General features: G+C 31.0%; 1 protein-coding gene across 1 annotated transcript; it reads left to right on the top strand.

Annotated features, from left to right (window-relative positions):
• Positions 1-11,845: 11,845 nt before the first annotated feature.
• Positions 11,846-15,967, top strand: LOC112801105 (spermidine synthase). The gene is made up of 9 exons (XM_025843654.3): positions 11,846-12,339; positions 13,484-13,560; positions 13,656-13,778; positions 14,051-14,155; positions 14,313-14,385; positions 14,479-14,550; positions 14,644-14,839; positions 15,008-15,131; positions 15,586-15,967. The coding sequence occupies exons 1-9, from the start codon at positions 12,165-12,167 to the stop codon at positions 15,649-15,651; spliced, it is 1,011 nt and encodes a 336-aa protein (XP_025699439.1). The 5' UTR covers positions 11,846-12,164; the 3' UTR covers positions 15,652-15,967.
• The last annotated feature ends 940 nt before the right edge of the window (positions 15,968-16,907 follow it).

The following is a 16,907-nucleotide window of genomic DNA, read 5'->3' as shown; positions in this document are numbered from 1 at the left end:
ATTGAACCTTCTTTTGTAAACAAGCCTATATCCAATCTGAATATGAAAAAATGTGCCTGTCGTAAATTTTATCTATCAAGCCCAATGGAATTCAGCTATTAGAAGGCCACATTAATAACCAAAACGTTTTTTTTTTTAAAAAAACCTCATTAATAACAAAAACAAAAGGAAGGCAACATTTATATTGGGTTAATACAATGTCCCCCCCAAAAAAAAAAAAAGAAATATAAGGTTAATACAATATATATATTTTTAATATATACCCAAAAATATAAAAGAAAATATATTTAATACAATATATTCAAGTTTTGTTTATACAGTAACTAAAATTTATTTTGCTTAAAAAAATAAATTTAATTTGTTTCTTTTCACAACTTTGAGGATGGAGTTGGAGTTAAATTCTATTTTAACCCTTGAGATTGGCGAGTTGCACTGATTTGATCCTTAACTTTTCAATTGCCACAATTTGATCTTCTAAATTAAAAAAAGTGCACCAATGTAATCTTTCGTGTATCTTCCGTCGCTAAAACTTAACACCGTTAGTGGCGTAGTTCAAGCTTTATCACGCTAGACATATTAAAACGACGTGATATGCGTTTTGGCGTTAAATAAGGCACTAAATGACATCGTTTGAGGGTTTGAACAATACTAAAACGTTATATTCCTCCATTTTAATATTGTTTAAACCCTGAAATGATATCACTTAGTGCTCTTTTAGCGACAAAACGTGTACAATATTATTTTAATATGTCTAACATGGCAAGATTTGAGCTATCTTACTAACGGTGTTGAGAAATGACTATATTGGTGCACCTTTTTAAATCTGGAGGACCAAATTGTAACAATTAAAAAATCAGGGACCAAATCAATACAATTCGTCAATCTCATAAATCAAAGTGGGGTTTAACTCAATAAATAGTTGTCTTGAAAGAGAATATAATGTCATGACTATAATTAAGTTCGAAAAAAAATTATAATACTAAAAATAGTAGAAATAAAAATAAATATTGATGTAATGAATATAATTGGAACAAACTCAATTATCGGAGATACAATTAGATAACAGTTATTACTAAAAGTAGCATATAAAAATATTATAATATTAAATTAGTATAAATATGAATTTTTTTATATTCCTAATTTTTAATTATAATAAATTTATTACATAAAAATAAAAAATTAACATTTCATTAACATGATATTTGAGTAATGTTAACTAAGTTGATCTAACATATATATATATATATATATATATATATATATATATATATATATATATATATTACTTTTATTCACTTACTAAAATTTTATGGTTCAATTTAATTGATCTTAATTCACAAAAAAAAAATTGTACCTGTAATATTTCTCACATTTTAATTTATATTTTTTTTATAGCACTTTGACGGACAAAACACATGATATCCAACAAGAATCTAACTTTATTAAAACTAGAATACTTATTTTTTCGACTAGGGTAATTTGGACTTGAACGTGAGATCCAAACACCTTTAGGTGAAAGATTCGATGTCTTCTTCTATAGGAATGAAGTCGTCCGAATTTCTTGTGAGGAGATAGGGATGGTATCTACAAGAAACTTTGATACTTAAGTTAGCAGCAAAGATTTTAGGCAAGTTTTTTAGTAGATTGGAATTCGAATGGTATTTATAAATATAGAGGTGGAGTTAACAACTACCTTTTGAGTAGTTCCACCTTTGGAGGTGGATTGGTTACTCTTTTTTTGTAGAGATGTTTCTAAGATCTCCTTTCTAAATGAATGGGAGAGATGGTACATAAACACAATTAGTGATTACGTAAAGAAATTTACTACTTTCATACTTCAAATCTCTAACTTAACTTTTGATGATGAATTGTCTTTTTTATTGACAAGTTTCACTTTCAGAAAAAGCAAGAATTAAAAAATTTTAATTTTGATACATATACTATTATTTTTTTTCAAAGACATTACTATTATTGCAATTATAAATAGGTTCTGATTACAGTACCTAAGTGCAAAACGAACATAAAAAAGGGAGTTCCCAAAAATATCCATAATACAATTATCTATAAGGGACTTCAGGTAAAAGGTAAAGTAAACACCATCTTTTCCCTTGTGTTTCATCTTCGACGACCATAAGCTCCATGTCTTTCAAATTCCTCAACCAAATTCAACGCTTGAGTTAAAACTTTCTCACATTCTTATCTTCTATCCTCAAAAACTAGTAAATTTCTTGCTAACCAAATTTTCTATAGGAGGTAGCTAGCCTTTGCCATGTGATTCCTCATTTTTCCTATCTATTATAGGTATTCAATCATTTTTTTTCACCATTACCATTATTGAAGGCTCGAGTCTCTCAGTATCACACTCGCCATTGAGAAAAAACTCCATATACTCTGTACTTCTGGACAGAACACCATGGCGTGGAGATGGATTTATGGTGCCAACAAGCATCTTGGGCATATGTTGCTGACCTGTGCTATTCGGGTGTGGAGATTCGCTTTTACTGTCAGACCCTCATGCGCAAACTTCTAGATCAACGCTTAATTTTTTGTTGACTTCTCAAATCCCAAATGCTCCTCCATACCTTCTTTTCTCTAAATCTCTCATTTAGTTCTTCAATTGGTGGATGAACAAATTTGTAAGCTATTTCATAACCTGTGTTAACTGTGCAGTCATCTGAGTTATGGTTGTTTTATATTACTGAGTCTTCTCCCTGTTCAATTTTCATTTGACAGATTTGTGGTGCAATATTCATACTAAAGTTTTCTTGAATTAATTCGGTGTTTCAGTTGCCTAAAAAATCGATGAGTAGCTAGATATAAGTCAAATTCTTCTTACTGCATTCCTCTACATCTTATCTGAATGGCGATAAATTCTCGAGCTATGGATTATCTTTGATTTTTACCATGCTTTCCCTTGTGATCTTCCATTTTGCTCCCTCTTCCAGGACCTTCCTCCCTTCCAGCAAGCTTTGCCAGGCCCAAGACAGTCTCATACTAAGCTTAGCTTGTAGAAAAGAGGTTAGTCTAAAATAGTAAAATACCTATTTTTAAATATCTTGTAAAACAGAGTGTTAGGTATAGTTAATAATCACCATCCCTTTTTTGCTAACATTGCTAAGAGCCTTAAGATCTTTGAAACCCATTCCTCCATGTTCTTTTGTTCTGCTCATAGTATCCCAACTAATTCACTGTAACTTTTGCTCACTCTATCTCTACTCTCACCAAAACTGCATTATCATTCTGTGTAGATCATCTAGCATCATTTCAGGCAATCTAAAGCAGTTTAACGTATATATAAATATTGTTGTTCCTACTACTTTGATCAATATTTCTCTACCATTTGTTGACAATAATGAGCGTTTCCAACCTTATAGTTTCTTAGAAACTTTATCTTTCAAAAAAGCAAAGGTATGAGTTTTGAATCTATTGATATTTGATAGTGGAAGGGAGTCCTAAGTATCTGTCATGTGCTCTTATATTAGGGATTCTTAGTAATGCAGCCAACTCTTCTTTAATAGTCTGAGGGGTGTTTCTACTTAAAAAGACAGCCAAATTACTCAAGTTAATTATTTGCGCGCTTATAGAGCTATATTGTTGCAAGATATTGAGCAGATTACCACAGCTCTGGGGATTTGCCTTACAAAATAATAGAGAGTCGTCAGCAAATAAGAGATGATTAATAAAGGACACCTATTGTTCAGCCAAAACTCTTAAAATAGGTTATTATATTCTCCTTTGTGGAGCAAAAAGGGTAGGCCTTCCACACATATAAAAAAAATAAGGAAAAAGTGGATCTTCTTGATGGAACCCTCTACTAGGTTTGAAAAAGTCCGTAAGAACATTATCCACAATAACAGAATAAGAAACTATAGTGGCACACTCCATAACTCACTCTATCTACCTCTGACAAAATCCAAGCTTCTCCATCATAAACCATACAAACCTCCATTCCACCTTGTCATAGGCCTTATTCATGTCTAGTTTCAAGGCCATATCTGTTCCTCCATAAGTTTTAGTCTTCAGAAAATGTATGCATTTATAGGCCACCAATATATTATCACTAATTAGCCTTCTCCGGATAAAAGCGCTTTGGTTATCACTTAGTATCCTGTTCATGAGGGGTTATAACCTGTGCATTAGGATTTTTGATATCACCTTGTAAAATATTGTGCTAAGACTAATAGGTTGAATTTGATTCATAACTCTGCATTCGGAACTTTTGGGATTAGGCATATCTCCGTTTGGTTAAAGCTCTTCAGAATGCGTCCACCTCCAAAAAAACTCTTAACAGCCCAATAGACATCTTCCTTAATGACTCCTCAATAGAACTAAAAAAATTTTGCTGTAAATCCGTTGTCCCCAAGTTTAGCTCCTTGATTAATGGAAAAATAATTTTTTTTAATTTCCTTTTCTCCATCAGTTTTGTAAGGTTCCGGTTAAGATCAGAAGATACTTTCCTTCTAATGTCCTCTAGCATCAACGCTGGGTCTTGAGGGTTGCTGGTAGTAAATAAGTCTTCAAAAAAGTTTTGTGCCCGACCACCGATTTTCTCTGGTGTTGTACACCAATTCCCATTCTCATCTTCAAACTTTCAAATCTTATTCCTCCTATTCATGGCTTAATTCTTTGAGTGAAAAAATCTTGTATTTTGATCTCTCCATTTTGGCCAATTTATTCTTGATTTTTCTTTTCAGAATCTTTCTTCCATCATGCTAGCATTGCTGAGTTCTTCTTCCAGCTGCATAATTTCAATTTTATCTGTCTCTGTTGGTTTTTCTTTAAGCTCTGCTAGTTTATCTTCAAATCTTGCCATATGTCTCCTTGAGTTTTCAGCCCTTGACTGCCACTTCACTATTTCAAATATGCAAATTTTTAACTTTTGAAATAGTTGAAACATAGATGAGCCATTGATGCTGATCTTCCACACTTCTGGAACAATGTTATCCACTTTCTCTTTCCTACATCACCTCTCTTGAAATCTGAATTGCCTTTTTATTTTTGAGTTGCTGAATTAGTTTTCAGAAGAATTGGTCTATGATCTGAGCCGATATCTTTCAAATATTTTTTGGTAGCCAAAAGATACTTCTTCCGTAATTCTAGAGAAAGAAAGGCTCTATCAATTCTCTCTCTAATTACTCTCTCTCCACAACTCCTATTCCACTAAGTGAACTTCTCTCCAACGTAACCCATATCCACCAGCCTTCTTCGATTGATAAAATCATGAAAATTCTGCATCAATTCGACTGACTTATCTCTACCTCCCTCCTTCTCATGTCTTACCATAATTGCATTAAAATCTCCTACAACCAAATATCGATCACCCATATGTCCAATCTCCTCTAGTAAGTCTATGTATTGCGTCATATGAGTATTATCATCATTGTAGAGGTGCACTTCCAATATTTCCCAATTGATTGTCCTTTCTGGATCCTCAATGGTGAAGTGTATGAAGAACTCAACACTTTGCTTGACTTCCAACCACACTCTTTCCTTCCAAAATAGTGCTAATTCTCCTGCATTGCCATTTGGATTAACACAAAAGATTTTCGAATAGCCACAACTCCTTGCTTGTCTCTCAACAAACGAGATTTAGTGTTTTGTCTCGCTTAAAAACACCGCATCGAGAGAATGGTAACTCTTAATCCCTTTGATATTGTGAACTATCAGGGATTTTCTCCAAACTCTGGCAATTTTATGTGAGCATCTTCATGAATTTTGGGATGCCTCTTACAGGATGACATCCAAAAGCCCTTTAGTATTACTCTCCATTGACAATTGTTTTCCTTCTACATTTATCTCATCCCCCCCTCTGTCTTGTGCTTCTTTTAGTTCTAATAATTTGATGGTCCCATTTGTCTCTGTCTTCCTTACTAGGTGTTTTATTTTTTATTTTTTACTACTCCTTATAACTTCCTTCTTTTTATTACCGATATAAAAACTTTTTAGCTTTCCCAATTCCAACTTTCTTTCATCTCTCTCATTGTCTCTTACTTTTAGATTATTAATTGTAAGGTCTAATAAGTTTTGGTCATAATGGGTTGGGTTATTTGATGATAATAGGTGTGTGTTAGGAATGTGTTTGTCGGATATGAGTGTAATTGCATGTTGTTGGCTAGATGTAGAGTTTTGGGTTGATGTGGGCATGAATGTGTTAGGTTTATGTAGTGATGTATATTGCTGGTTGTTTATAGCTGTTATGGTTGGGATGCGTATGTATTTGTTTGGGGTGATTGATTTTGTGTGTTGTGGGTTCAGATCTATTCTATGATGGTAATTTGAAGTGCAAGTTATTTCACTAAATGAGAGTTGAGAGAAACTCTTTATTACGCTTACGGATGTGGGTTTTTGGTTGGTTTGTTGGAATCCCGCTTCTTTTTTCCGTTGGTTAGGAATTGAATTTTCTCTTTGATCATCTACTCTCCATTCTAACTGGTCTACCTTCAGCTCCTTGCTCCACTTCTCATCCACCTCTAGATTAATTGCTGAAACTTCCAAGTAAAAAAAAAAAACAATTTCTGGTTTCATGCCCTATATGCCCACAAAAACTGCAGCAAACCCCTAACTTCTCATACTTCCACCCAGTCTCAAACATTGATTTATCAGGGATGGCAATCTTAATTCTTTGTCTCAGTGTTTTAATCACGTCCAAATTAACCCTTACCTTCATTATCTTATCTTCTGTGTCTCTCATCGTAAAAGCATTAACTTCTAGTACCTCACCAGTCGCTGTCTTATTCTTCTTGCTGTTATTTTTGTTTTACTAGATTCAGGCATTCTCTACAATTGAATCCAAACTGTATTTGGGAGTAGTCTTCATCTTCTATCTTCATGGAGGGTTCTACTGCTTAAGATGTATCATATTTGCTTAAATAGTCAGGGTGATCCTCTTTCTACTCTGATCACATCTATTTCCTTTCATGCATCTTCACCCTTAGTCCCCCTGGGTGGTTTCAGATAACGCTAAATGCTCTCTCCATGGTGCCTTCACTGAAATCCCTATCTGCCATTAATCGTCCTATAAGATTTTTAGTGCAAGCTTCAATCCCTTCCTTTATATCTTCCTCTTCAAGAACCACAATCTCTTCCTCTTCTTTTCCAAAAAAATTCAAATTTTGTGTAACACGAACATTACTAATAGTTATGTATGATTTCTGAGTGCGTTTGATTACAAAGGTCAAGACCAAGTTTCACAATATATTAAGAGATGAAAAATTAAGATTTTACACTAAATCTTAACAGAGCACAACTCACCCTAATAGGCACATATTCTTAAGAGAACGTTACATATACTATTAGTTTAAATTTTTTTTACATGTATATTAAATTATATATTATTATTTAAAAAATAACTATTTTTTCACTCTATATGTTTAACAATTTAAAGAACATGGATAATATATTATTGAATGACTTTATAAAATATTTTATATTATTCATGCCTAAAAAAAATTAAAATCTAATTATAATAATATGCATAATTAGCTAATGCATAAAAGGCATGCCAGAAAGTCATGGTTATGAAAATTGAACCGAATTAGTCGGTCGGACTGGTTTGACCGAAAATTGGAGACAATTACGATTCAGTTTAGTAAACAAAACCGTTAAATGAAAAATCGCTCGACCGGTTAAACTACACCGATACCTGGCTGATTTTTAAAAACAACATCGTTTTGTTATTTTTTTTAAAAAATTCAAATATAGGTTTGGTCGAACTTTTCTCCCTTATCATTCTCAGTTTCTCAAAACTGAAGAACATCTCCCTCAAAAGAAACGCTGGCCTCATCTACCGCCACTATCGTCGCGGTTTTTCTCATTGTCGCCACCCATCACCGTACTCAAGATCTTCGTCTGTTCGTCGTGCTCCAACCCCTCTCCTCATTCGCCAGTATCCAGCTTTTTCATAGTGCTCGTCAAGTCGTTGTGCTCCAACTCCGTATACTGCTTAGTCGCGCTTTGCCCGCCGTCCCTCGTCGTTTATCGAGTTATCCGTCTGCTTGTCCTTCGAAGCCTTAAACCCCTCATCGTTCATCTCATCATTCTCAAAGCCTCCAACCCCTCCCTAAATTCGCCAATCATCAGCGTCCACGGGCCATATTCTACCGCTCTTCACTCGTGGTCCGTCGTTGTGGTCATCGCTAGGTCGCCGTCATCTGTCGCACTCAATTGCTCTTCCTCAAACTCTGCTCACTGCCTCACTTAGCAAAGGTAATAGTTGCTCTGCTCAGTGCTCAAATTCGTTCTTGGTTGATTAGCTTTGCTTTGTCACTATTTAATGATGAATCTGTTTGTCACTACTCAAATGCCATTATGTATCACTCAATTAAATGGTCATTTATAATCTATTGTATTTCCAAAGATTTGTTATTGCTGCTGTAAAACTTAGTAGTGCACTTTATGTTACTGATGGATATAGTGGAGTTGATTATTTGAATTAAAATTTTAGATTTACTTTTGCTTCTTTCATCATATCAAAAATAGATATTATATTTTTTTAGTATCAGTAGAATGATTCTTTTTAATAATTTTAAGTTTACTGAAAGATTTGACCCTAAGAAATATTCGTGGACCAAAATACTAGACATAAATACAAGACGAGACTACCACTCAATAGTTGTGTTGAATGAGAAATTGTGAGTCAACTTTTTTATTACCTTCAATTTTAATTTTGTTGTTATGTTAAAGACTAGCACTATTTTATTTTCTAGGAATAACCTATATTATTATTTTACATTGTTATGAGCTTATCTATTCATCTTGTAGAAGCATGCATTTGGTGACTGATTTTGTTATTGTTATTAAAGAATATATACATGTACTTGGAAGAATTAAGGTTGAAAAGTGTAACAATAAAAGAAGAAGGACCTAGTCAAAGTTCAATTAATCAAGAAAATCAAGATTAATTAAATTTGTTAGTTCTCAATAGGTGTTAAATTTCTGATTTTAGAAATTAATGTTTGCTAATCTTGGTCAGTGTATATAAAAGGTGTGAGTGTAAAATGTTAGAATATATATAAAAATTTATTTTTACCTTGTATGATTTTACTATTTACTATTGAATAATTATAGTTTATTCTCTTTTTCTATTTTTTTTTCTGCTACTAGCCTACTACTTCTTTTTTCTGTATTTTTTACTGGATGTGTAACCATTTTAATTTTTCTTCAGAAAGAATATTATAAAAATTGTATATTTGTCTACTAATACTAATTTTAATTGTAATTTATTGGCATTTGTTTTATATACTGTCTTAATTGAATGTATCTATATATAATAATTAGCATTTGTTATAAACTTATTTATTAATTAGTTATTTATTTATATTTTATTTATTATTTTATTATGAAATAATTATTTTAATTAAATTATGAGTAAATTAGTTAAATTAATAATTAAAATGGTTAAATAATTGATCTGATTTTCAAAATTTTGCAAAAACCTCATCATTTTCAAGATTGTCTTTTGGTATTTGATTAAGGATGTCATCAGCTACCTAATGAGGTTTTGGCTTATTCCAAGATTCTTCACTCTTGGACGCCAAATCGACATATGCGTAGGTATATATTACCTATTTGTATACGAATTTAATTTTCATATATTCACAATATAAAATATTTTATATAGTTATATAATTATAATAATTTTTTAATAATAATTTATATAAATAATATAAAAATAATTATTTTTATTAATATAAAATAATATAATTATATATATATATAAAATTTTAAATTAACAATATAATAAAAATTAAATTCTTTATATATTACTATTGTTGTTAGATATCCGACAGAGAAACCTGCAACTATGTTTAATTTCATTATCTTGAATCTTTGGAGGTAATTGTATTTGGTATACATCTATATACACTGCACGTGGACAAATCCCAAGGGTGACAACTATCGGTTCATGTTTCTTAGCTGAGTACATAAGAATAATTAATTAATTATTCGTGTTATAATCAAATTATTCTTCTCACAACATGATTTAACAAACAAAACAAAATAAAATTTGCACATTCATTTTGTTTCATTTATTGATCACACTATTTTTATTATTAAATGAAATACGAATACATTTTATTTTATAATTAAAAAGTTTAATTTTAATGCATAAAAGTAATCATTTTTAGTTTTTTACTAATATGATAAGATAAAATTAACCATCTGTATAAAATCTTTTCATATATAAAAATAAAATTTTTTAAAAAATTATTAGTTTAATACACAAAATTAGATAAATCTCATCAATTCAAAAAAAATATACTTAGATTACCCCTATAAGTAATTTTGTGGATATTGTTTTGAACTAAACTAATAATATGAATTGGGCTAATTAATACAAAAGTCAGCATTAATGAGAGCTCATTCAATTGAGAATTAAAGATAGTCACCAAAAATTGAGAATTAAAGATAAGGAAGTTGTAACAATAGATTAAAAAAAATATGATACTCATTGTATTTTATTTGATTTTTTTAATAGGAGTAGTTAATTAGATTAATTTTGTAGATTAGTCATAAGAGAGAGATAGCATGTGAAAGTGGAAGTGAAGCTGACTCATGCAAAACAAAAAAGGAGGCAATGCAACTAACTACTCAAGTAAAGTGCTCAAGTCAAGGTGTCCTAATCCCAAAGAAACCCTAATTGAAAGCCCTATGATTATTGTTATTGATTTTCACTTGTACTTGACTACTTGTAAAAAATAACCCGTCACATGCACATCACAATAAGGCATTGTTTGGAAAGCCGCGTGCAATCGCTCATAGCACCAGTGTCAAATAACCACACACCCCAAACGCATCCGCGAATAAAGCAGATTCTTTTTTCACTTATCGAGGCCCCCACATCCATTGAATTATTATCAGATATTTTTATTTTTAAAATAGTTCTCTAGTTTAGCTATGATGAATTAATATTTTAAAAATTTAAAAATTTTAGTATTTTTTATTCTTATAAAAAATAAGTTATTAAATAAGTTATATATATATATATATTACATATATTTTAATATATTTTATATGAATAATTGTTTGTTTTTTATATACATATATCGTAATTATTTTTATATTTAATACCTAATAAAATACTAATTAAATGTTTATTTGGATGTTATTATTTTGATAAAAAAATTATTTTTAATAAAAAAAGATTTTTTTTATTTTTTAGTGTATTTGACAAATTTCTAATAGTAAAAATAAATATACTAAAAAAATATATTTTTTGAAAAACTATAATTTATATTTTTTTAAAAGAATTTATTTCTTAAAAAATATATTTTTTATATAATAAATAAATAAAAAATATTTTTATATTATTATATCCAAACATAATTGATAGATAAAAGATCCTTTTGTACGAAATACCTAAACATAAAATTACTTTTATTTTTTTACAAAATCTTTTAAAAAAAGATAACTCAAAAAAAAAATCTTTAAACTCACCCAAACAAGTTCTAAATCTAATTTAACATCATTAATGCCAGTGTAATATATAATGCTATAATGTTAGATAATTACTCACTTTTAAGATTATTTTATTTATTCTTGTGAATGACAATTTTAAACTCAAAGATTTAATTAATTTTTCGTATAGAGAAGCGTTAAAGATTAATCTTTTTTATTAATTTTAATTAATAATTTATTTTTATATTATTAAAATTTAAAATTTAAAATTTAGTTTTTAATATTTAAATTTAATTAAATATTAAAAAAATTATAAATTTTTACATGTAGTATTATTCTTTTATACACTAAAGTATATAACCATAATGTATTGACATTCGACAATGCAAAAGTATAAATTACATTGTGATTTAATTAAAGTAAATGACTAATATGAGAATTTTTATTTAAATTAAATAACAGGATTTGAAGCCTTTAAATACTCACAAAAATTTGTATCATGATCGCAGTCTCGTCCAGTAGCAACTTTCGGTAAAGAAAAAACGTAACTTTATTGACTTGGAGTGTTATATGGCAATGATGAAAAATACCCAAATTTAAATTTAAATAAATAAATAAATGCAAAGAGCGTGTGGGTTAACCCACCAATCCACCATTATATAATTAGAGAACAAAACAAGTAATAGGGTGAAAGGTGAACAAAACAAACTAAAGTGTGTGCGCTTCGTGCAAACTACTCATCACAAAACGCTTCACTGACCATAGACATGGCGGCAGAAGAGAGCATAGTTGACTCCACCGATTTTCCCGTCAAGAGGCCAAGGGAGAACGAAGAGAATGGCTCAGCTTCCGCCCTCACCGTCGACGCCGCCGCAAAGGACCCGAACGGAATCTCTGCCGTTATCCCTGGCTGGTTCTCCGAAATCAGCCCAATGTGGCCCGGTTCGGTTTTTTTATACCATCACCCTCCGTATTTCAAAGATGGAAACTTTTCCTTGTTTCTGGTCACCCCATAACTGAAATTTTTAAACTTGCTGTCTTTTTTATTTTTATTTTTTTAAATATATTTAACATCTTGTCAAGGAACACGGGTTTTGATTGTTTGGTATATCATTTATTTACTATCAGTTGGCAGGTTTTGTTTTTTGAAATTGACGTTTTGATTGTTTAATTGTTTTCTGTCTCAAAATTATAAAATCTCATCTCAGCATGATTTTTAGTTTGCAGGGGTGTTTACTACATGACTTTTTCTCTCTTGGTTCTGTTGTGTTCTAGATTTTTTGTTTAACCCTTTATCATGGATTTTAAGGACTCTGTAACTAAGAGTTGATGATTGGTGTAGTAACTACTATTTTTTCTGTTAATAATAGTAATTAATAAATAATAAAAAACATGGAGTGTGATTGGTTACTTTAGAACATTTGGAAGTTCTGCTTTCATCTGACTATACATATGGATTCATTGGAGACTTAAAGATCTATGCAGACTTTTTTTTTTTTTTCACATATGAGAGTTAACTTGAATGCTTGTATGATGTAAACAATTTATTTATATATATCTATTCCTGTTTGTATAATCCACTTTGAGGTTTTTACTATGTGTATGATAAGATGAAGCATGTAAATGAGCTCTACTTAAATGATAGAGAAATTGGTTGGTTAACTGAATGGATTATGCATAAAAGTGCATTTCAGATCTGTGTATTCCATTTTGAGGCACTTAATCATTGTCTTAAATGATTCAACCTTCCTTTTTTTTTTTGGCTATATTTTCAACTCACTTTATACTCTATTATGTTGGATTCGCTTCAAGGGCCATCGCCTTTGCTCTGTTATATGAAGATATTTTGGTTGAATAATAGTCTGTTATCATTAATGGAACTACAGAAGTGGATTTTCAAGCTCTTTGCAAGGGATTAAATATATTTGTCTACATCTTATGCCTTTAATTTTTCACAAAACCAAAATGGGATATTATCCTTAGAGTAACTTGCACATTGTTATCAAATGCTTCAGTAAGTTTACAATGTTTGCACCTGTCTTTAATAATAAGACTCAGAAAGTGGAATTCGGCTGTGTTTTTGCAGGGGAGGCTCACTCGTTGAAGGTGGAAAAGATTTTGTTTCAAGAGAAGTCTGACTACCAGAATGTCATGATCTTCCAGGTACATATACATCAAGTAAAGTTAAAGTTTCATTTTTTCCCCTATTCATGGTCCTAGTTTTATTTAAGTTGTATGTGGGTGATATCTTTTTGCAGTCTTCGACATATGGCAAGGTTCTTGTTCTAGATGGAGTCATTCAGCTGACAGAAAGGGATGAATGTGCTTATCAAGAGATGATCACTCATCTTCCTCTTTGCTCGATTCCAGATCCAAAAAAGGTCTTTTGATAATTTGAATCTCACCACGAATTTCATACATGTCTATTATGCCTTATTTGTTGCCAAATATGTGTGATAACAAAATCTATTGTGATTTATATATATAAGGTGACTTCTGGTGGACGTTTGGTTTATAATTGCAAGAAAATTTATTTGTGGTTTATTCTCCTTTTTCTGACCCGAGACCTAAGAGATTAGATTGTTTTCCGTTCTGTAACTTTATGAAATTTAACTGTTCTTTCCTTCTTATAATCACCTTAATTTTCTATTAGGTTTTGGTTATTGGGGGAGGTGACGGTGGAGTCCTACGGGAAGTAGCACGCCATTCTTCTGTAGAAAAGATAGACATCTGCGAGATAGACAAGATGGTTGTTGATGTAAGTCTTGGCATTATGACACTTGCTTCCTCGCTCTAATCGATGCTATATATATATTTCACTCGGCCTAAAAGCTATAACGCTTTGATGTTTAAAGACCTCTCTAGTATAGCAATACATGTTGAATATTAAAACTGAAATCGTTGTACTTTCGCAGGTCTCCAAACAATTTTTCCCTGATGTAGCTATAGGTTATGAGGACCCACGTGTAACACTTCATGTTGGCGATGGTATGATCAGCTACATCTTTTCGGTTTAGAAAGAATGTTCATTAGCTGTTAATAGGACTTCTTTTCTCATGATATTTTCTCTGAATGTTCTAGGTGTTGCATTTTTGAAGGCAGTCCCAGAAGGAACCTATGACGCAATTATAGTGGATTCGTCTGATCCTATTGGTAGGATATACATGTAATGCCTTATAGTTTTTCTGGCCTCGTACATACATAATTTGTTTCGTAAAACTCGGATTATTTTTGATATCCTTGAAGGTCCTGCCCAAGAGCTTTTCGAGAAACCTTTTTTCGAGTCGGTTGCAAGGGCTCTTCGTCCAGGAGGTGTTGTGTGTACTCAAGCAGAAAGTATTTGGCTCCACATGCATATCATCGAGGACATCGTTGCAAATTGTCGCCAGATATTTAAAGGTTCTGTCAACTATGCTTGGACCACAGTTCCTACATACCCGAGGTACTCATTAAATCTACTTTCTATTTTCAAATTTGCTTTCTGCAAAAGATTCATGTATGTTCTTCTGGTTATAATACTGTGACATTTTAATGTACTTTGTGGTTTAGTTATGATGTAGAACTCTAGAAGTGATGAACTGATGATTAATTCGTATTTCTGCCATTGCAGTGGGATGATTGGTTTCATGCTTTGCTCAACTGAGGGGCCTGCTGTAGATTTCAAGCATCCGGTGAATCGCATAGATGAGAATGATCAGAACTTGGCAAGGCCACTGAAATTTTACAACTCTGAGGTAATGCTTCTTCTCCTTCATCATGCTGTTGTTTCCTTAAGTAGCGTTTGTTTTAAGGTACTAAGACGAAAACTGGGAGACTCAATATTATGTTTGTTGGCTCAGAGACTGGTACTGAAATTTTAGTCTTTGTCTCCAAAATGTCAGTATCTCTACTATCTCCAAAAAGTTGAGATACAGGAAACTGAAATTTTTGAGAACGGAGACTGAAATTGTTACCTAAAATACCTCTATTTCAATTAATTAATTCTAACTTTACCCTTTGTGCAAATTAAATTAGAGCTTCATTTTTATTTCAATCTCTATCTCCCACTTTACACTAACACAATACTAAGACTTATTTCAGTTTTTGTCTCAGCCTCGATCTCCCAGTTTTTGTCTCTCTTTCAAACTCTATCTTATTATTGTTTCCGACTTGTTGACTATTTTCTAATGTGTTCTTTTGTTGTTCCAGCTTCATACAGCTGCGTTCTGTTTGCCATCTTTTGCTAAGAGGGCCATTGGTTCCAAAGCAAACTGAGGGAATTCGCCGGAGATTCAACTTAGCACGTGTCGTCGTCCTTAAAATCCGGCCCGGCATTCACCCTTGGTAAACTAGTCCATTATCTATCTATCAAGGAACTGCGGAATAAGTTTAGAACTTCAAGTCGACATTGAAGAGAGTAACTTTTATTTCTTGAAATGAGTAAGATGATGGATTCAGTTGTTAGTAGCTTTACCCGTTAATCATTATAGATAATGCGCAACCTTGAGAGACCTTAAGAGCACTTTTTTTCTTTAATTTGTAATGCAATATGGTTGTTTTTTAATTTTTACTAATTTGCTTAAAATTGAAACGTGTGCTTAATTTATTTATTTTTACCTTCATGCATTTGGCGTACATCTAATTTTTTTTTAGAGTAATATTTCAAATCAATTTCTGAAAAATTTAGTTGCAAAATTTAATCTTTAATAAATTTTAATCACTAAATCAATCTTAATTACTAAATCAATCTTAATTTTTTATTTTGTTAGACAAATTAATTTTTATGACAAATTTTGATAAAGAATTAGATAAATTAATTTTTATTATTATTTAATAAATAACATAATAGTTTCTAAAAATTTTTTAGGTAAATACTTCTATAAATGAACAGTATGAAAAATAGTATAAAAATAGAAATAAAAATTAGTGGTTGAAATTTATTAAAGATTAAAGTATATAACTAGAACTTAGAGTTGAGTATAATTTCTTTTTTAAATAAAAAATAGAAATGCTTGCATTAGATAATTCATAATGGTTACATACCGAAGTAGTGTTTTCCGTTCGTATCTTTGTTTAATGAGATCATTTCTACCAATTCTGTCAACTATTTTTTCTTTTCCACAATATTCACACGATCTTCACAAACGTCAGCAATTAGGTTTCTTGTGAAATTTTTTTTTGGGTTATTCACGATTTTTTCTAATTTGACAGGTTAAGAATTAATTTGTCGTAAATCAGAATTTTATTTAAAAATTTAATGTTGACCAATAAATGATTACATGTATAAGATGAAATTAAAAGTACAATAAATTTTAAATATTTAAAATTTATTATAAAAAATAAATTAGATAAAATTTAAACATCAAATAATAAGTATCATAGAATTCTCTTTTTTTTAAGGTACGCCGACTAGCTTATTGGACTATTAAGTGATACGTGATAGAGAAAAAATGACTTTTTTTTTTTTTTTATCGTGGGTCTAAAGATGACACTAGTTATTCTATCAAAGTGTATTTTGGACTCTAGTCTAT

The sequence above is a fragment of the Arachis hypogaea genome, chromosome 5 (genome assembly GCF_003086295.3).
Source record: "Arachis hypogaea cultivar Tifrunner chromosome 5, arahy.Tifrunner.gnm2.J5K5, whole genome shotgun sequence".
Classification (NCBI taxonomy): domain Eukaryota; kingdom Viridiplantae; phylum Streptophyta; class Magnoliopsida; order Fabales; family Fabaceae; genus Arachis; species Arachis hypogaea.
This window is presented reverse-complemented; position numbering and strand designations above follow the sequence as displayed.

Excerpts from the sequence above, each read along its gene's own strand:
- LOC112801105 (XM_025843654.3), top strand. The coding sequence starts at position 12,165 with ATGGCGGCAGAAGAGAGCATAGTTGACTCCACCGATTTTCCCGTCAAG. Across the intron at positions 14,551-14,643 it reads GGATTCGTCTGATCCTATTG|GTCCTGCCCAAGAGCTTTTC; the intron begins GTAGGATATACA and ends ATATCCTTGAAG. Across the intron at positions 14,840-15,007 it reads ACAGTTCCTACATACCCGAG|TGGGATGATTGGTTTCATGC; the intron begins GTACTCATTAAA and ends CTGCCATTGCAG.